Source organism: Piliocolobus tephrosceles, chromosome 4, assembly GCF_002776525.5.
Source record: "Piliocolobus tephrosceles isolate RC106 chromosome 4, ASM277652v3, whole genome shotgun sequence".
In the NCBI taxonomy this organism is placed as follows: domain Eukaryota; kingdom Metazoa; phylum Chordata; class Mammalia; order Primates; family Cercopithecidae; genus Piliocolobus; species Piliocolobus tephrosceles.
The window spans coordinates 133360245-133381481 of NC_045437.1; the positions used below are offsets into that span (position 1 = coordinate 133360245).

The following is a 21237-nucleotide window of genomic DNA, read 5'->3' on the forward strand; positions in this document are numbered from 1 at the left end:
TTTTGAGACGGAGTCTCACTCTGTCACCCAGGCTGGAGTGCAGTGGCCGGATCTCAGCTCATTGCAAGCTCCGCCTCCCGGGTTTACGCCATTCTCCTGCCTCAGCCTCCCGAGTAGCTGGGACTACAGGCGCCCGCCACCTCGCCCGGCTAGTTTTTTGTATTTTTTTAGTAGAGACGGGGTTTCACGGTATTAGCCAGGATGGTCTCGATCTCCTGACCTCGTGATCCACCCGTCTCGGCCTCCCAAAGTGCTGGGATTACAGGCTTGAGCCACCACGCCCGGCCTCCATAATAAATTTTAAGTTAAAAAGGCAACTCATAAAGCAATAAATATAGTATGGTTCTCTTTTGGTAATAACATATATATATATGTATATATACACAAACACATATATGTATATTTGGTAAAAAAGGTATATATAGGCATAGTTATAGAAAAAATTTATATGTTTTTGTATACTTTTTGTGCACTTTTCTGTATTGCTTATAATAAAAAAGATATTTCTATAATTAAAATTTTAATCTGGGTTAGAAGATGTGAATCAATGAAGTTTATGAGCCGAACCTTCAAGCATGTGTTTCATACATGCACTGAAAGAAATTTAAGAATTTATTATGTATTTATATTTAGTCTCCTTTTGCTGTCTGAGAACTATCAAAAGGTCAAACACAGCTAAAACTTTCAAATTAGCATATCCTTTCTTAACATGGCACCTGGCCTGGCACACCCAGACAAGGGGCTATAAGCTGACTCACGGCCCTGATGGGTCATAGTTTGGAACAATCTGATGGTGGTTTATCACAAGCTCTGCTATCTTAGGCAAAAGCAAACAACTGTGACCAGCTTCCCTGAGCCATGAGCTGTTATGGGGTGTTATAGTGTCCTCCTCACACGCATGAAGGAAAAGTAATTACCCAGGCAAGCTCTGGGGTTTCTAAGTTGCAATATTTAATTCATGAGGCCAGAACTGCCAAAACCTTGGTTGGTACAGCAGCAAGAATAGCCAGGAAGGTATTTGGGGGTCAAAGCAGACCAACAAGACTTCCCTGCGGGAGGGAAATAGTCCTGCAGCACATTTAGTAGCTAATCTGTTCCTTACACTCAGCTCCACCAGTGCACAAAGGACTCCATCAGCTCACGACCTTTCACCTTCTAGATGCAGACCTCTCCCTCTGCCTCAGGGCAAACCCTCTTAGGGGATCCCCAGAATTCCTGGGCCCCCTGGTGCTATCTGCCATTTCCATTACCTGGTACATGATGGAGGAAGGCGGAGGCTCGATGCATGGCTGCTGGTCAGGGAGGGGAAGCTCTTCAAGCAGGTCCACGTTGGACAGGGCATCTTCCAGGGTGACGTGCGTGGTCATGGCTGCAGTTTCTGTATTCTGCACTGAGGGGAAGGAAGAGAAGGTAAGTGGAGAATTTCAGGGGCCTCTAAAATTCCTCTTAACCGCACCATGTCCAGGATCCTTAGGGAGTACAGAGAGAGTTAAAACGCATTGAGGCCACTTCTACTCACCACTTCTTCCCAAGGTGTTCTCAATGTGTATCTTTTATATCTGAGGATCTCTTTATGGCTAACAAAGTACTTTGTGTGTACTTGGTTGACCCTCACCTCCACCCTCTGTGGTCAGCGTGGAAGGTGGCACTCTATCCATATAATTGATGAAAAATCAGGCTCAGAGAAGTTATGTGATGCCCACACAGCCACGTCACCAGGAGCGAGGGACCTCAAGTGGGATGTGAGGACATGGGCCATGGTTAGTTTCTCCACCTTTCGTTCTTCATAAGGATATTTATGAGTTCCACTCTTAAATTACCATGCAATACAATTATCCATGATGGTGACAGCCAAGATAATCAACTGAAAACCAAAGCCCAGGTTTTCAGGCTAATTAAATTGGGATTAAAATAACTCAATTCCTGCAAATCAACCCTCCTTGCAACGATGGAGGAGCCATTGTCTTCCTTGGCCTGGGTATGTTTTGTGAGCCACATCAAACAAATCAGCCCTAAATGGACATTTCTGTGTCTTAGACCCTGGCACAGCACAGCTGCTTTGACAGTATGTTTGGCAGGATTAGAAGCTGAAGAGAATCTGAACAGCACAGTTACCCAACTCGAGCTAATTCCTATTTTAAGAACTCAGCACCCAGCAAACAGAATACTCATTTTCCCCCCCAAACATATGTGAAACACTGCTTAAAAACTAATCATGATTTAGGTTATAAATCAAGTTCCCACAAGTTTCTTCAAAAATGATAGCCTACAAGTTACATTCACCGTTTATTAAATGTAATGCAATGAAATTAGAAATCAATAATGCAAATTGTAGCAATAAAATCCCATACCTTTGAAAATGTGTAAAACATACTTCAAGGTCATTCATAACTAAAAGAGGAATTCCAATAGAAATGATAAGATATTTAGAAATGAAAGATGGAAAGCACTAATACATGTCTTCAACACATTTAGCTGAAAGAAAAGTGGAACTAAATGAAGTTAATGTTACACTAAAAAACCTTAAGAGAACAAAAGTCAGCCCAGAGAAATGAGAATAGAAGGATTGAGAGTTACAAAGGTAGACATAAAGCAAAAAACAAAGCAAAATAAAACATAACAGTAGAGGTAAACAAAAACACTAAAAGCTGAGTTTTAGAAAACAGCTTTTAATAACAATAATAAAGCCAACCCTAAACACATATGATTAAGAGGGACACAAAGAGAAGGGCCACTGTGCTTGTCTGAGAACCCCTTCCTGACCACCTTTGATCCCAGGGAGTTGTGACATCCCTGAGCTGGAATTTCTCCTGTGAATGTCAGCGAGTTTGCCTTGCTTGTTAGGAAATACGGTGTCTGACATTAGGGGGAAAAAGGACCATCAACACAAGAATTTGGTACAGGGGCTGCAAAGGACTAAAACAACTGCAGAATATACCCAAGGTCATGCTGTCCCGAGACTAATACCTGCCTTAGGCCCAAGGTTGGGAGGGCAGAATGGGGCTGAGCCTTCACTGGCTGCTGTGCAGCTAACCAGATTCACATTTCACTGAGTTCTCGAACACACCTTCCCATCACGTACCATGGCAACAGCAAATGCTGCATCCAGTGAGGGCTCACCGAGCCCAGAGGTAACTTCCCCATCTACCCTCTGCAGAAGGCTGGTCTCCTAGGGTGGTTTCAGGTCCTCTTCACACCTAAGCTTCTTCCTCTTCTCTACCCCACAGTTCTAAGTGTGGCATTCAGTTCTACAGCAAAACCACTTCACTGATCCATCGAAAGAAAAGGAAAAAAAAGACTCTCTTCCTTCTTACACCACAACTAAGTCCATTTTACAGGAGGGAGTAATGATTTTACTGGGCATAACGATCTTCAACCTCCAAAGCCCTAGTAATTCTCTTCATTAATTCCAATTATAATAATAGTAAAACATTTCTTTAGCCCTCACTCTGCGTCAGACACTATGCGAAGTACTCAACTATTTCATTCTTGTATCCACCCTATAAAGGTAGGTACTATGATTACTCCCAGTCTATAGATGAACAAACAGAACCTCCGCATTTAATTTCACAGGATCAAGCACTAGCAACTGGTGGAGGGAGGGCTGGCCCAGGTTTCTCCAGCTCCATAGTCTGAAGTCAGCTTCATTACCACATACTTCCCTCCAAGGACTCAGGCTCGCATTTTGAGATTACATTTGATGAGTGGAGGTTTATTTCATACCAACCTCTATGCTAGGTGTTTTCAAACACTCTGCATTAATGGTTCTTGGCCCTGCTTGTGCCAAAAAATCACGTGCACAGCTTCTTAATAACAAAATGCCTGGGTTCCAACCAGGGGACCAGGAAGACTGCATTTGAAAGGTGTCCTATCTCATTTTCAATAAGGAAAATCCAGATGAAACTTACAAGGAGATACACCATTTCTCACTGATTAGATCGACTCAAATCCAAAACTTTGACTACACATGCTGTTGGCAAGACTATGGAGAAACAGGCTCTCCCCAACATTGTTGGTAGGCATGGCAAAATGACACAACTTCCGTGGGAGGAAATCTGCAATATCTAACAAACTTCCATAAGCATGTTACCCTTTGACCAGCTATCCCACTTCCAGGAATCTGTCCCAAAGATGCACTGACAAAAATACGCAAAGATATATGCACAAGGCCATTCACAGCAGGACTACTTGTGATAGCAAAAACTGAAAACAGCAAACATCCATTGATATAGTTAGGATACTTGCCCTCACCCAAATCTCATGCTGAATTCTAATCCTCAGTATTGGAGGTGGGGCCTGGTGGGAGGCGTTTGGATCATGAGGGCGGGTCCCTCATGAACGGCTTGGGCCATCCCCTTGGTGATGAGTGAGATCTGAGTTCACAGGAGATCTGGTCATTTAAAAGTGTGTGGCACCCCCCTCCCCCACACCGCCCACTCTCTTGCTCCTGCTTTCACCATGTGGTATAACTGTTCCCCCTTCTGCCTTCTGCCATGACTGAAAGCTTTCTGCAGCCTCCCCAGAAGCTGAGTAGATGCTGGCACCATGCTTCCTGTACAGCCTGCGGAAGCTTGAGTCAATTAAACCTCTTTTCTTTATAAATTACCCAGCCTCAGGTATCTCTTTATAGCAGTGCAAGAACGGCCTAACACATCCATTAACAGAGGAACGTCCGGATAAACTATGGCGCCACCATACAGGGAAATATGAAGCAGCAGGAAAATTGAGGACCCTCTCTACATGCTACTATGGGTGATCTCCAGGACATGGTATGGAGAGCATGCACTCATTTACCCAGCAGTGGGGGCTGCAGATGTCTACACACACATCTTCTACTTAAAAAACAAACAATGGAAAGGCAAGCCATATACTTTGAAAAATTAGTTACCTACAGAGAACAGGAAAAGAAGGGAAAACAGTTTGTAGATTTGACTTTGAAAACATCAAAACATTTTACATACTTATAAAATAAAATGTAAATTTATAAAAAGTGGCCCCCAAATCGAAAAGTAAAATGAAACAAATGAATGTATATATGTTTTATTATTGGAGTAACTCCACAAAAAGGGACTATTACTCCAAGTGATTTTAAAATTGAGCAATGTGCTCGAAGAGCCCTGATGGATCACAAAGACATCTAATAAAAGCTTGGTTTTTATTACTTTGTTACTGTTAGATGAGCCTGTGAACCAACTATTATGCTGAGAATTGGTAAATAAAAGCAAACATTTAACCTGTCTTTCCTAAACAAACTATACCACCAGATAACCAAACTATAGGAGAGATGGATGTTTCTTTCCATAAAAGTATTTTTTTCCTTTTTAAGAAAAAAAGACAATATCCTTGTTTTCCAACCTCTATAAACAAATGGATCTAGGCACTGATCATCATCAGCTGCTAACATCCCTAAATGAAAGACAATCAAATATTATGTGCTTAATGATGGAAAAACGCACCAAGAATGCTGGATCCAAAACAAAACACCTGAATCTAATTAGGCCTTTGATACCAACTCACAGGAAATATAAGAGGGCAGAAAAACATGCTATACCCTAGTGATGTAATCAGCAAAATACAATCTATGACAAATTCTGCAGGACGAATGACTCAGGACCTCTAACATATAAATTGCAAAGACAGAAAAGAGAGATGGGAGGAAAATCTATAGATTTTGAAGAGACCGAACATACCATCACGTGTGGACCTTATTTGGATCCTATTTCAAACAAACCACCATACAAATAAAATTATAACTTTACGAGAAAATTAGAAAATTAGTATTGACTGGATATTTGATAATATGAAGGAAATACGTTATTTTATTTAGGTTTGATAATATCAAGGTTAACTTTTAAAAGAAACTTTATCTTCTCAAAATATCTACTAAAATATGGATAAAAGGACACAGGGGTTTGCTTCTAAATAATACTAGATGGGGGAAGAGTGAGTAAAAATGAAACAAATTCAGCAGTGAGTTAATAAGTATGGATTGTGTGTGACACATACATAGAGATTACTGTATTTTTCCATCCAATTTTATATACGTTTCAAATTTTTCATAAAATCCCCTAGATCAGTTTATAAGCTCCCAGCTCTTATCCAACTTTCCTTTTTCTCCCATAACTAGGTTTCTTCCGGGCTTCTCAAACTTAAAAACTACTCATTTACAGATGGGCATGGTGGCTCACACCTGTAATCCCAGCACTTTGGGAGGCTGAAGTAGGTGGATCACCTGAGGTCAGGAGTTCGAGACTAGGTTGGCCAACAGTTCAAGACCAGCCTGACGAGCCCGGTCAACTTTTCTTATTAGAAATCCTGTTTCTACTAAAAATACAAAAAAAAATTAGCTGGGCGTGGTGGTGGGTGCCTGTAATCCCAGCTACTCAGGAGGCTGAGGAGGAGAATCACTTGAACCCAGAAGGCAGAGGTTGCAATGAGCCAAGATCATGCCATTGCACTCCAGCCTGGGCAACAAGGGCAAAATTTCATCTCAAAAAAAACAAAAAACAAACAAACAAACAAAAAACTAATTTACCAGAATAGCCATTAAGTTTTCCTCTGCAGCCTAATAGTACCCCTGAACATCCCTTGAAGAGAATCAATAAGTGAACAACCTACAAAGCTAATAAATTAGGAGTCTGTTTATGTTAATGCTACCTTTCTTCTCCCCTGGCAAATATAACTTCTATAGTGGATTTCTATGAGCTTTGGTAGATCATTCAGTGCCTAAGGGAGGAGGAAATCGACATTTTTGGCTCAAGTGCTGGTAGGCATTGCCAAATCCACATCAATCGGAAAGGAAAAATATTCTGGAAATTTGAACAGAGATATAAATGAAAATAAGAACGAACTTCTTTTCGGCTCAAGTGTCCTGCCTGTTTTGCAATCTTCCAAGTGAGAATGGTTCTTTATGTTCAGTCTATGAACATGTGACCATTTCATCATTTTGGAAAATAAATTAATAAGATATTTAAAAGTTAACAGTGTTCTGCGAGTATCATTTACCAAACACAGCTGCAACTTCTCAGTGGGGGGTATTCATGACCGATTTAAATGCAGTGTCTTCATAACAAACTCAGTGGCCTGGTTTCACCAAAAGCAGTACTAACATTGGGCTCACAAGCAATTTGCTTCTGAGAAGGGGAGCTTTAGGTGCCCCCTCATGCAGAAATGACTGACAGACCCCAAGCAAGAGGGGGATGGGTCCCATAAATGCAGGATGGCTGCCAGGAGAACATGGCTTTGGAAATGCAGGTTCTGACATTCATAGCTTAAACCCTGCTTCTTTATAAGCAAAATACTTGCATTGTCATTACCTGTTTGATTTTCTGGAAAGAAATGAACTATTAAGACATTTTACTGAAGTGAAATATTAGGCTAGTGTAGTGGGTAAGCTTGAGTTCTGGGTTTGAATCTGTCATCTGCCACTTACAAGCTATATAACCAATAGCATGTTCCTTAACCTCTCTGAGCCTCAGTTTCCTTACCTTGTAAGGGTGACAATTTATAATAGTGCCTGTCCTCAATGTTTATTTTGATTATATAACTACAGCATGTAGAATACTTAACACAGTAGCCAGCAAAGACGTGTCAAAAGACAAAATTACAATAAATGTATAGAATTAATTGCCCTTAATTTGTGATTTATGAATTGAAGCACCTCCTTTCTATACAATAGAATGAAAGCTCCCACTAGGCAATAGCAAAACAGTGGGTTTTGTAATGTGGGAAAAAGGAAACACAACAATAGAAAAATAAATGATTAGTTAACATCAAGTTACTTCAGGTTACTTTTTTGTAAGGGTTAAGGCAGAGGGGATTTGCTTATTATGCTGACTTAGGTGGAGAGTGGCATTTAGCATGAGCGACTCCACTTTGGTTTGGTCTGGTTTTTAAGGACCTAGTACAGGAGCGTAGTCTTAAACAATGGCCTCCCATACTTTTATTCAATATTAGCTAGTCTGTGGCCTGTTTTCAACAGAGAAGATGAATTAAATACTGAAACAATTCTCCTACCAAAAAAAGGGAAAGTATTATTATTATCACACTAATATCTCAGTTCCATAGGTTCTTCATATTGATTTTCTCAATCACAACTATCCTGCAAATTCAATTCAGCAGGTGTAATTTTTGCTGTGTTTCTGAGGACACTGTGTTATGCAGAAGTAAACACTTTTATTCAAGGTCACATGGTCAGCTAGTGGCAGAGGTAGCGTAGAAACAGGATATCTTGACTTCCAGTTCTACCCCTTTTCTTCTAGACCACACCTGGTTTTGTACCTTTTTGAAACGTGCTAAGCACATTTTTTTCCCAGTTTGGCTGCTTTTTACTTCCTCAAGAAGAACACAACTCTGCCAAGCTAAAGATTAGGTAACTGTCACCTTTGTGTTTCATGAACATCAAGAGGCCAGGAAATATTTTCCATGTCTATATGGCTTTCCAGCCAGAGGCTATATAAGTATATATACACACACACAAACATACTGCACACACACACACATATATATATACACACATGTGTATACATATATTAGTACAAAGAAAATATATAAATATAAAAATAAAAGGGAGATTTAGATTGTTCCTATTAAAAAAATTTACAGTCATTTGCCTCATAATGATGTTTCAGTCAACAGAGGATCATATATACGATGGTGTTACAGTAAGATTATGATATCATATTTTTACTGTGCCTTTTCTATGTTTAGGTACACAAATACTTCCCATTGTGTTGCAAGTGTCTACAGTATTCAGCACAAGAACATGCTGTACAGGTTTGCAGCCCAGGAGCAACAGGCTATACCATATAGCGTAGGTGTGTAGTGGGCTATGCCATCCAGGTTTGTGTAAGTGCACTCTATGATGTTTTCCTGGCCTCAGAATAAAACCCAAATACTGCCACTTCTTCCTCCCATGCCAGGGCAGACATTGTTAATTGGTAATGACTCTATTTTCCACTAAGTCCACAGACAGCTTCAGAATCCTCATGAAATACTGAGCTCCAGGAAGCCACCAGCAATCAATCTGAGTTTGCCCATGAAATAAAACATAACATGCCCTTTCTGGAATAGAACCATGCATGTGAAAGCTCCTCAAGGTCAGGGACCATTTTCTTACCTATCACTGAAAATGCAGAGACCTTAGCAGAGTGCCGCCAACAGATTAGGCACTGGGGAAGTACTGAATGAAAGAATTCATGCACACACCTCAGTCTCCTGACAACACAGGAGACAGGAGACAGGAGACGACCTGAAGTTGGCCATGTCCTTACTTCCAGTTTTTCCATTATTTCTCCTTCACTATTAATAACACAGATAAGACCGGACTCGGTGGCTACACAGATAAGGCTGGACTCGGTGGCTCACGCCTGTAATCCCAGCACTTTGGGAGGCCAAGATGGGCAGATCTCCTGAGGTCAGGAGTTTGAGACCAGCCTGGCCAACATGGTGAAACCCCATCTCTAATAAAAAGCCAAAAATTAGCTGGGCACAGTGGTGCGCACCTGTAGTCCCAGCTACTCGGGAGGCTGAGGCAGGAGCATTGCTTGATCCCGGGAGGTAGAGGTTGTAGTGAGCTGAGATGGAGCCACTGCTATATCTGGGTGACAGAGTGAGACTCTGTCTCAAAAACAAAAACAAAACAGCTAATTTAAATCAGCATATAATACATAATCATATCCATAAATTGCCAGGATAATTCTTAATATTTTTTTCTAGAGATTCTGTTTTTTTTGCCAGTTTTTATTTTAGAAGGAAGCTTTATATCACAACCACAGAGAGAAAACCAATATTATATGCCATAAACACAGAGGAGCCATAAAAAACACAGTAATGAACATAAACACAGGTCTGGGTATTATCTGAAAATCATTTCATGTCCACCACTGATACCCACACGAGAAGAATTTTAGTGTGGAGGTGAACTGGATAGCTTGAGTTAGAATCTTACCTCTGCCAATACCTAGTTGTGTGACCTTGAGTAGGTGACATAACCTGACTGAGCCTCACTCTCCTCATTTTGGTATAAGGGATAATGATAGTTTCTATCTCACAGGCTTTGAAAACTAAATGAGTTAATCCATGTAAATGGCTTGGCTGGTAGAAATTGCTCGATAAAAGTTAGTGCCTCAACAAAACTGAATCTAGAAACATACAGAAAAGATTATGCACCATGAACAAGTGAGATTTATCCCAGGAATGTTAAGATCAGGTTAACATTAACATCAGAATATCAATTAATGTAATAAGCTATACCAATAAAGGTCAGAAACCATATCATCTCAATACACACAGAAAAAGCATTAGACAAAATCTCAACACCTTCATGATAAAAACACTCAAAAAACTAGGATTAGAGAATATCCTCAACTTGACTATAAGTGGCTACAAAAAACTCTTAGCTAATATCAGACTTAATGCTTTCCCACTAAGATCAAGAACAAGACAAATAAGCCTGCTCTTAGCACTTCTATTCAACATTGTACTGGCAGTTCTAGCCAAGGTAATTAGGCAAGAAAATTAAATAAAAGACATCTAGATTAGAAATGAAAAAGTAAAACTATTCCTATTTGCAGATAACATAGTCTTGCATATAGAAAATCCATGAAAAATCCACTAAAAACTATTAAAGTCATAAACAAGTTCAGCACGTTTGTAGAATATCAGCATACAAAAATCAGTTGTATCTCTATATACTAGCAATGCACAATATGAAAAGAAAATTGAGAAAACAATTCTATTTATAGTAGCATCAAAAATAATACAACACTTAGGAATAAACTTAACAAAATAAGTGCAAAACATACACTCTGAAAGCAATGAAACCTGTTGAAAAAAATTAAAGAAGACCTAAATAAATAAAAAGATATCCCATGTACATAAGCTGCAAGACTTAATATTGTTAACACGGCAATACTACCCAAACTAATCTACAGATTCAACATAATCTCTATCAAAATCTCAGCTGGCTTCTTTGCAGAAATTGACAAGCTGATCCTAAAATTCATATGGAAATTCAAGGGACTCACTCAAGACAACCAAGACAATCTTGCGGGTGGGGGGAACCGAACAAAATTGGAAGACTCACACTTCCTGATTTCAAAACATACTGAAAGTTACAGTAATCAAAATTGTGTGGTGTTACCATGAAGACAGACAGTGAACAATGATAAATTAATGGAACTGAACTGAGAATCCAGAAATAAACCCTCACATTTATGGTCAATTGACAAGAGATGTAGAAAGAATATTCTTTTCAACAAATGATTCTGGGACAACAGGATACTCACATGCAAAATTTGTTTTATGGTGTGAGGTATAAATAATGTAATATATAATAAATTCATTCAAAGATCTATGTAAGAGCTAAAACTATAAAACTCATAAGAGTACATCTTTGTGACCTTGAATTATGTAATAACAAAAACACAAGCAACAAAATAAAAAATAAACTAAACATCTAAATAAAAAAATTTGTGCTTCAAAGGACACCATCAAGAAAGTCCATCCACAGAATAGAAGAAAATATTTGCAAATCATGTATTTGCTAAATATATAAAATATGTAAATAATTCTTGGCTGGGCACAGTGGCTCATGCCTGTAATCCTAGTACTTTGGGAGGCTGATGGGAGAATCACTTAAGCCAGGAGTTCAAGACCAGCCTGGGCAACAGAGCGATACCTTGTTTCTACAAAAAAATTTTTTCTAATAAAAATAAATTTAAAAATGAATTCTTAAAACTCATTAATAAAGACAACCTGATTTTAAAAATAGGCAAGAAACAGATTTTTCTCCAAAGATATACACATAGCCAATAAGCACACAGAAAGATTAATGTCCTTAGTTATTACGGAAATGCAAATTGATACAACTTCACACCCACTAGGATGGCTATAAGCAAAAGGACAGACAATAACAAGTGTTGGCAAGGATGTGGAGAAACTGGGAACACCGTTGCTAGTGGGAATGCAAGATGGTGCTGCACCTTTGGAAAATCGATTGGTATTTCCTCAAATTTTTAAATGCAGAGTTACCATTTGACCCAGCAATTCTACTCCTAGGTATAACCCCAAGTGAAATGGAAATACATGTCCACACAAAAACTTGTACATGGATGTTCACGGCACCATTATTTGTAACAGCTAAAAAGCAGAACTAAAATATGCATCAACTGACAAATAAAATATGGTACAGCCATATGGAATATTTTTCAGCCATAAAAAGGAATTAGGTACTGATATTGATACAACATGAATGAACTTTGACAATATTATGCTAAGTGAAAGAAGCCAGTCATTAAAGACTCTGTATTCTATGGTTGCATTTATTAAACATGCCCAGAACAGGCAAATCTATGGAGACTTACAGTAGACTAGTGGTTGCCTAGGGGTGGGATTGGGTGAAATAGGTGGTGCTGCTAAAGGCCATGAGGTTTCTTTCTTGGGCGCTAAAATGCTCTAAAACTGACTACAATTATGGGTTGTACAAATTTGTGGATATATTACAAACCACTGAACTGGTTTTTTTTTTTTTTTTTTTTTTTTAAGACAGAGTTTTGCTCTTGTTCCCTAGGCTGGAATGCAATGGTGCAATCTCACTCACTGCAACCTCTACCTCCCGGGTTCAAATGATTCTCCTCCCTCAGCCTCCTGAGTAGCTGGAAAAACAGGCACCCGCCACCATGCCCAGCTAATTTTTGTATTTTTAGTAGAGACAGGGTTTTGCCATGTTGGCCAGGCTGGTCTCAAACTCCTGACCTCAGGTGATCCACTCGCCTCGACTTCTCAAAGTGCTGGGGTTACAGGCATGAGCCACCATGCCTGCCCTGAACTGTATCTTTTAAATGAGTGAATTGTACAGTATGCAAACTATATTTCAAGAAAGCTGCTACCAAAAGTTAGTATTTTTATAACTACCTTTTGGGAAACTTTGGGTGTAACATAAGCAGAAGGGGTACGAAGACAGCTGGGGTTGGAGTAGGAGCTTGGGGAGTTTGGGGACTGTAACGCTGCTCCTACAAGCAGAGGCTGTGGAGAGCAAAAACCAATGGGGACAGCAGAGGAGGAAAAGAGCAATAGATACGACCATACGACCCCACAGAGCAGCCCCCTAAATTGCAGGGGTGAACTAGACCACACAGGGCAGGCCCAGCTAGCTTGCTTGTTCCCTCCCCCTGCCCCTGCCTGTTTTGCTTTTTCTGCCATCTGTCAGGTCCTGAGGCTGCCCCCCGCCCCCGGGAGTAAAGACTCCTCAGATAATATCTGAGGAGTAATAATGTTACTACCTGTGAGGTGGGTGGAGTGATAGGTTCTGAGGTTTAGAATGAGAACAAGAAGGGAGTCTAGCTCTCTTTCTACTGATGAGGAAACCGAGGCTTAGAAAAGAGAAGGGACTTGTGCAAGGTCACTGGGCTAATTAGGGGTGGAGCTGGGGTTAACATTGCACTTCCTGAGAAGACAAGGGAAGGCAATAGAATAACTCATATGACACAGAGCTTTAAAAGAAAAGGAGAGGGCCAGGCATGGTGGCTCGCGCCTGTAATCCCAGCACTTTGGGAGGCAGAGGCAGGTGGATCACCTGAGGTCAGGAGTTCGACACTAGCCTGACTAACATGGTGAAACCCCATCTCCACTAAAATTAAAAAATTAGCCAGGTGTCCGGGAGGCGGAGCTTGCAGTGAGCTGAGATCGCGCCATTGCACTCCAGCCTGGGCGACAGAGCAAGAGTCTGTCTCAAAAACGAAACAAAACAAAACAAAACAAAACAAAAAATTAGCCAGGTGTCATAGCACATGCCTGTAATCCCAGCTACTCGGGAGGCTGAGGCAGGAGAATCGCTTGAACCTGGGAGGCAGAGGTTACAGTGAGCTGAGATCGCACCATTTCACTCCAGCTTGGGGAACAAGAGTGAAATTCCATCTCAAAATAAATAAATAGATAAATAAAAGAAAAAGACAAGTATTGCAACAAAAATTCCGCAGCAAAACGAAAAGCCCTCCAAGAAAGGAAATACAATGAAAGGACATTACTGGTTCTCTGTGATCATCATTTACATATCTTATTAATGTAGACACTTTAAACCCGATTTAGGTTAAAATAGAGCTCTTCCTATCTTGAGAGACGGGGGCAGGGGAGGGAGGGAGATGGTGTAAGAAAGCAAAATCTCCATCCATCACAGCAGGAAGTAAACAGACAACGTGCAAAATAGATAAATCAAGAAATAGCAGTGTAAGCACATATCATTTAGAGATCAGGAGGCAGCTACTAGAAGAAACAGTGAGTTAAAAGCGGCAGCTTCTAGGGGAGGGTGGCTGCTGGATGGTTGTTTTTCATTATAAGGCTTTCAATACTATTTGATTTTTAAAAACATGTGTATGTATTGTTTTGATCAAAATTTAATAATTTGCTTTAGAAGACAACCACCCAAAGTCTCCCTGCTAGCAGTTCAGACACCTGGCTGGTACCCAGCACTGACTGGCAAGGCGGTCTTTGCTGTTTCAGTCCCTTGCTGCCTGTCTTCTGGGACCAGAGGCTCCACCACCTACAGCTTCTCTCCACACAGGGGACCTGCAGTCAGAGCAAAGAAGTCAAGTCAGCCTCTACTTGGGCCTCTGGAGGTCTATTTTCCTCGTTGTTTATGAGTAGACAGAGAAAAAGATCTTGGCGGGGGCTAAAGGACTTGCCACTTCATTTGCCATTTTGCCCAGCTGCTTCCTGTGTTGTTAGGGTTGAGGCGGCCTTTCTGGTGACACCAAACCAGGCAGCTACCAGCGGCTCAGGGGAACGGTCTCACGCTCTCAGGAGGGGAAGTCATGCCACCAAGGTGGCTTGCTGATTTGCTCCTGCTGGGGCCCTGGGGCTGTCATATGAGGAACACCAACATGATGCCTATGTGGGGAGAGGAGCTGCCTCTCAGATGCACCTGCTAAAACTCACAAAGGGAAGCCATGCATCTGCTACGGAAACAAAGAGCAGGACTTCAGGTCTGGCCACCAGATCAGAGCACGTGGAACTCAGCTTCATCGACACGAAACTGCAACTCGAGCATGGCTCAATATGAAGACAAAGGTCCCCAAATCACATTTTCACTCACTCTAAAAGGGCAAATTTCTCTGTCTGTAAAATATAGAGGTTAGCCTTGGTTCTCTCTCAACCATGATGTCCTGCCTTGTGAAGGTTATTGCAGGTAACTTGTGCTAATAATACCTTAAGCACTGAGGTTTGCAAACAAGGTACATTTTACCGTATGTAAGGCAAGGGTTCAAGGTGTCTGTGTGATATTATTGCTTGCATGTTCATCTCTTCCCTTGAGTGGCAGGACTGGAGCAGAGTTGGGGGGTTGGCTGTGGGGGGAGCATGTCAATATTGTCCATTTTGTGTACTAAAATAACAACAGCAGCAACAAGTTAAGAATCACTGGATTTGGGCCTCTCTCAGGGGCCTTCCAACTCTAAAGCAAATGACCATGACTACAGTCTAGACATTCCATCCAAAGAGCTTCCTTAAAGACACATGTTAAGGATCATGCAGACCATTCTCTGTGGCCAAGATATACAGGGCATCATAAACCTGTCCAAGGATAGTCTTCCTTTGTGCCTTTGCTCAAACTGTCTCCACTGCCTTATGGACTGTCTTCTTTCCTTCTTAAATCCTACCAATCTATTAAGGCCCAAGTCAAGACATGCCTTTTCCACAAAGGTCTGACCAGCCAAGCCCCATAATGACCTTCACTTCTCTCACTCCACTAGCACTCACAGTCTAGAGTTCACAGTTTTTAACTGCACTACAAACTGCTTTATACTTCATTAATTCTTTGGATTGCTAAGAATGCCAAGGATAGTCACCTTGTCTGAGTTTGACTCACAGCAACCAGCACAGAGATAGGCACACACCAGGAATTACTTGCTTAATTAATAATTCATGAATGATTTGTTGAATGCATGAGCCAATGACCAAAATTCTTAACTTCTGGTTTAAAAAAATTAACAAAGTTAAAATATCACACTTCTCTGAGGTCCCATATTCAAGTCTGCCTTATCAATATAAGAATCTGAGGAGAGTTCTTTAGAGAATCCTTCTATCGTACAGCTTCCACTTCAAACCCTAAGAAGCAGGTCCTCATTTCTCTTTCCCAGATGGAAGAATAACAGACTTGGAGATAGGGGGCTGACCTCTAGTTCTGAATTCTTATCTTGTCATTCATATATTGCCAAAACAAATCTTAAAGCATCATATTTTAAAAGCACAAATCAAAAATAGTTCTCAGATATTCCTTAAGAGTTATTGCATGCCTTCTCTGAGGGTCAGCCCTGCAAATTCCCTTTGATCTCAGCCAGGCCTTCAGTGAAGTTAGACAATTCTCTCATTCTTCCCCAGTTGATTTCTTATTCCACCCACAGAGGCAACTGTTCCAAACTCTGAAGTCTCCTGAAGTTTCCTAACCAGTCCATCACCTTGATTTCCTGCAGAGGACCTCACCTTCTGCCTTACTTAGAAAACAGAGACTATAGAACATGGACAGACTAAACACACCTCTGTTTCACCTAGAGATTAAAGCCTGAGAACCATTGCTCTATAGTGACCAAATAATGACGCAAACAGAATCAAAAGGCCTACTGATGAAGTCATCACTGGGTCCTTTCTCAGGCATCTCACCAGAAAGTCCTATTTACTTTCCTCTCTCACTGCCTGTATCTGAGTTGCCCAAAGTCTATCAAAATGCCACACAGCCAGAATGATCCTGCAAGAAATTCTGCCTGAACTCAAGCTCTGCCTTCTCAAAACAATTTCTTTCAAGAATTTGCACCCTCTGTTGCCAGGGCCCAAGTATGGCTTAAATGGCCATTTTTTTGAGGTACATCACACACAGCCCTTAGTATAATGGCCATGGCTAGAAAGCCAGTATCTAAGCTCTTTGCATCCTGGGAGGCGTCCCACACCCACTGACTGAATTCTGAAGTGTCTTTGTACAGACAAGGCTATCCAGGGGCCTTGACAGAATCTGTGAATCACAAAATGCCTTTAAGCTTCCCATTGGCTCAACAGTACAGAGAGGCCACAGATCTGTCTTCTTAAAGTGACACACAATATATAAGTAATAAATTGTTTCTTAAGGAATGGAGGGCATTTACCCAAAAGAGTCACACATTCAGGAGGCTCCTTCTCTATTTCCATGGTCTTTGTTTCTCAGACTGGGATTTATAGACATTACCTCATCCACAGGCTTCCATAATGACAGGCAGGTAACAGTTGGGCAGGCTGCCTTCCATTGCTCAATTTTGAATGTCAGAGAGGTAGCGGCTGGTTTAAGGGCACACAGCAACTTAGGGATCCTGTGTCCCATGCTCACTGTGCTGCTCTGTCTGTCCTGGAAGCAAAGCATGCCCTCAACATTTTTGGGTGGTTGCAAAATGCGAAATTCTCACAGAGGAAGAGGCCCTTCCTTAACTCTATGTGTTGAAATGTGAGAACGGCCCTGGGCTTCTGCTTGCCGTGTTCCCTCCCACTTCTCCCTGCCTACTCAAGTTCCACCCACCTCTCCTGTGCTACTTAAGAGCACTTCCCACCTGAAGCCTTTCAGTTCATGCCTTACCACTCTTAACTTTCCCTTCCTTTGGCAGGTAAACTTGGGGCTGGGTTTACTGGTCACAGAGACCAACTTCCCTCAAAAAAGCAAAATTCAGGAAAGCTCTGGAGGGAGAGGGGCTGGTAACAGCCAAGGGTTGATTCCATACATGAGCCAAATTCTTCATGATTATGTAATGAATACATTATAACAATAAATATATAAATATGCTAGTACTTACTATGTGCTAAGCATTCTGCTCGGCACTTTCATGCACCCCTCGGGTAGTAAGAGCATCCAAAGATATTCTAGTTCCTCCCCCGCCCCCATTCACTGCCTAGAAGGCAGCAGCCTGCCCCCCTTCTCCCACCATCTCACTACTGATGCAGGGGCCATCCCCTGGACCCTAGGCATGGCTTTGCTCCTCAGAATGACACGACCAAAGGCCTTTCATAAAGACTCCAGTGAGGTGACTGATGTCTGGCTTCGTCAATTACAAGTGAATAATTAATACTTGCCAGTAAAGAAATACACTCATTGTTATGGTGGCCACATGAAGGCTACAAAAGGCCATTTTGTGACACTCTTGGTGGACCCCTGGGGCCAACAGAGGTCCAAAGAAGCCGCGTTGAGAGTGTAGTCCAATCCTTAAACGTAGGGACTGGGGCCCGTACTGTTTTCCAGGAGCGCTTTTCCGTTAATTAGCTTGTTGCCTATTCATCTCATTCAGTTTTCTGGTCAATGACAGCAGCAGAGGCCCACTGAACATCAGAGAGGACATGATTTATCAGAGGGGACATGCAGAGTTCTCCCAGGGCCTTTTACCAGTTTTTGAATTCATGTCTACTTCCTTCTCTGGGCCAGCATCTGATTTGAGTAAAATTCTCCAACCCCATTGGGTTATACATTCGACTCTTGGCCTAATGCCTAAAGCAAGTTTTTCCTTTTTCATTTTTCAGCAGGGACTGAACAAGGCAGCCTTGGGTGCCTACAGAACCGGTCAGAACTGGCCAGGAAATATAATAAAGAAGCTTAGTGAGCAGAGAACTAATGCCCCCAGCCAGAGGCTCAGTGTGCAGAACTATCTAGAGGCACTGACTTTGTAAGCAAACAACACTCTCTTCTTGAGGTCTAATGATTGCCTTGGCAAAGGGTAGCCAATGCCAATGAGGAACCCTGTGTACACAAGTTTCTCATCCTGAAGGTGGACACTGGGTGCTCAAAAAATGCCTTCCGGTGACAGTAACCCCTGACCAGTTAAACAAACATGCACTCATGCACACGCATGCACACACACTCTTACAGCATTCCTGCCCGCAGGGCCAAAGCTGCCCTTGCCAAATACAGAGCTGACAGCTGCTAGATATTGTCATTTCAGGGACCTGTTCCCAAAAGAACTACCCAGCTCCCCACCTCCACTTCCAGCCGTTTGAAATTCCACCATTAGCGATAGCAAATATTTCTACAGTGTTTTCCATTAAAGCTTTGTTTCCCATTAAAATGCCTCCATCCTCTGTTTATTTTCTGGTCAAATGACTTGTAAAGCACCTGCTCTGCATCAAATGGGAACTTCTTTTGTATTTAGCTGAAGATAAACACAATCATTGGCTCCTTTCTTGAAAACAATTTCTGACACTGGAGACTGGGGGAAGAGCAGGGCACTGTATGGAAGTGGAGGTGGTAGGCCACCAGGAAGAACACAGAGAGAAGGTCTAATGGTGGAGACAGCAACCGTCAAGGCCTTCACAGGCCTGCCCATAGATATGGACCTGATTTTTACCCTCTAAGATCTCAGGGACCCAGGTTGCTGGCACAGCCTGTATCCAAGAGAAAGGTGAGACCCACTGCCCTAACTGGGACACAGACAGGAGGCAGGAAATGGGAACACGGGAACCGACACTCTCCTGATTTGCCCCTCCTGCCAGCAGGACTGCCTCCGTCTCCCTGCCCATGCTGAGGGCACAGGCGCCCAGGAACTAGCAGAAAAGGATCCTTGTCCCATTCTTGGCCTGGCTAGAAGGACAGCTGATGGCTCGTTGGGGCTGGTCAATGTTTCCACTGTGCTGGGGAAAGTAGGCAAGCAAAGGTCAAAATCAGATTCCCTGTGCTGGGGAGGCACCGGGGGGCTGTCAGTATCCTTTCCAGCCGGGGGTTCTGGGTATAGAGGGCCATACTTCTGTGGACCATCCCCCATCCCCAAGCAGAGAGCACCTCCTCTTCTTCTGCACATAGGTGGGCTGTTCCTTGGGGTGAGGGGTAGGGTTGTCTTGAAAAGCAGACGCCACAACAGACAGGTAAGCTTCTTCCTGGTTCCTCAGAGCTCAAGAAAAAACAATCTTTTCCCCCAGAAGTCAGCCCACTCATCCCCTTCCCCCACTTCCATCCTGCCCGCGGCCAGCCTCAGAGCGATGCTAGTGTAGGCCAGAAAGCTTCCAAGCGGGTCAGACCTGCTTCTCTCTCATCAAAGCCCTCCGCCCCCAAACATCGCCGCTGCGCCCCTCGCCCCTCCCATCACACGTTCTGTGTGCCCGAGGCGGCTGCCAGGCGGGCCCAGGAGGCTCTCGCTGGCCCTGGGGAAGATGACGGTGGCCACGGAGGCAGAGGCAGGGGCCAGCGCTCTGCAGTACCTGGACCCGAGTATGTCGCCGCCGCCGGGCTCGCGGCCACCGCAGGTGTCTCCGGTCCCTGAGATTAGCACCGCCTCCTCCCGGGCTGGCGGCTCCGGCCCAGGCCGCGCACCTGCTGCTGGGGCTACCCCGCCGCCGCGCCGGAACTCCGCAACGTGCTCGCGCCTCCCGGGCAGAGGGTCCGTGCCGCGGGACGCACCGTGGGCCCGAGGGGGAAAGGGGCCGCGTGGGGCCTGAGGCCGGGCCTCGCGCTAGCCCCGGCGCAGCGCCAAGCGCCCCCGCGGACCGGGAGAGGGGGCGGCCCTTCGCGCATCCTTACGGCCTCAACCCCGTCCCCGGCAGCATCCCGGTCCCAGTGCCCTGCCCGAGGCCTGCGAGCGCCGCTTACCTGGCTCTGCGGCGAGTCCAGGGGAGGGGCCCGAGGCTACCGCAGGGCCCCGCGCCGGGGCGCAGGATGCTCTGCCCGGCTCCGCTGCGCGGCGCTCGGCCCCGCCCCGGCCCCGCCGCTCCGCCTGCCGCGGCTCCGCCCCCGCCCAGCGCCCGCCCCTTCTCCGCTGCGGCTGTCACACAAAGGGCAGGAAATGGCTGCGGCGAGGGGCTCTCGGCGCTCCCCGCTGTACCGCCGGCGCGCCCGAGACGTGCCTCTCGGGCTCGGAGGACAGCTCAGCACCCAGGCTCCCTGCCCTGGGGGCGGGAAAGGGAGGGAGGGCTTCTTCCACGGCCTGCATCACTAGGAACCACACCTGCAGCAACCCGAGAACGAGAGCTTCGGCCGCATTCGGATCTCATTGGCCCCACATGATTTCCGAGTGCTCATTTATCAACCCAATCTTTATTGATTACCTATTCCGTTCCATGTACGGTGCCAGGACCTGGGTGTGCACTGGTGTACAAAAGACAGGGTCCCCGCCCCCTTGGAGTTTTATAACCTGCCAGGAGAGACGGATGTATATTAACCCATCTAACGTCCAGTTACAGCCCAAAGTGCTGTGAGAAGTAGCAGGGTCAAGTGACGGGAAGATGCAACTGGGGCTAGGGGAGGGGGCC

General features: G+C 43.7%; 1 protein-coding gene across 8 annotated transcripts in view; it reads right to left on the reverse strand.

Moving 5' to 3' along the window:
- Positions 1 to 20707, reverse strand: part of CYFIP2 (cytoplasmic FMR1 interacting protein 2) — a 145191-nt gene extending 124484 nt beyond the window's left edge. The window contains exons 1-2 of one of the 8 annotated variants that reach the window (XM_023218793.2): positions 20579 to 20707; positions 1251 to 1390 (exon numbers count right to left, since the gene is read on the reverse strand). In XM_023218793.2, the coding sequence (XP_023074561.1) occupies positions 1251 to 1367 (117 nt within the window). In that variant the 5' untranslated portion in view covers positions 1368 to 1390; positions 20579 to 20707. Of the gene's footprint in view, positions 1 to 1250; positions 1391 to 14451; positions 14566 to 17209; positions 17469 to 20190 lie in introns of those variants that run through there. The other 7 variants (XM_023218797.2, XM_023218794.2, XM_023218795.2 and 4 more) reach the window with 7 other exon arrangements.
- Positions 20708 to 21237: the final 530 nt, after the last annotated feature.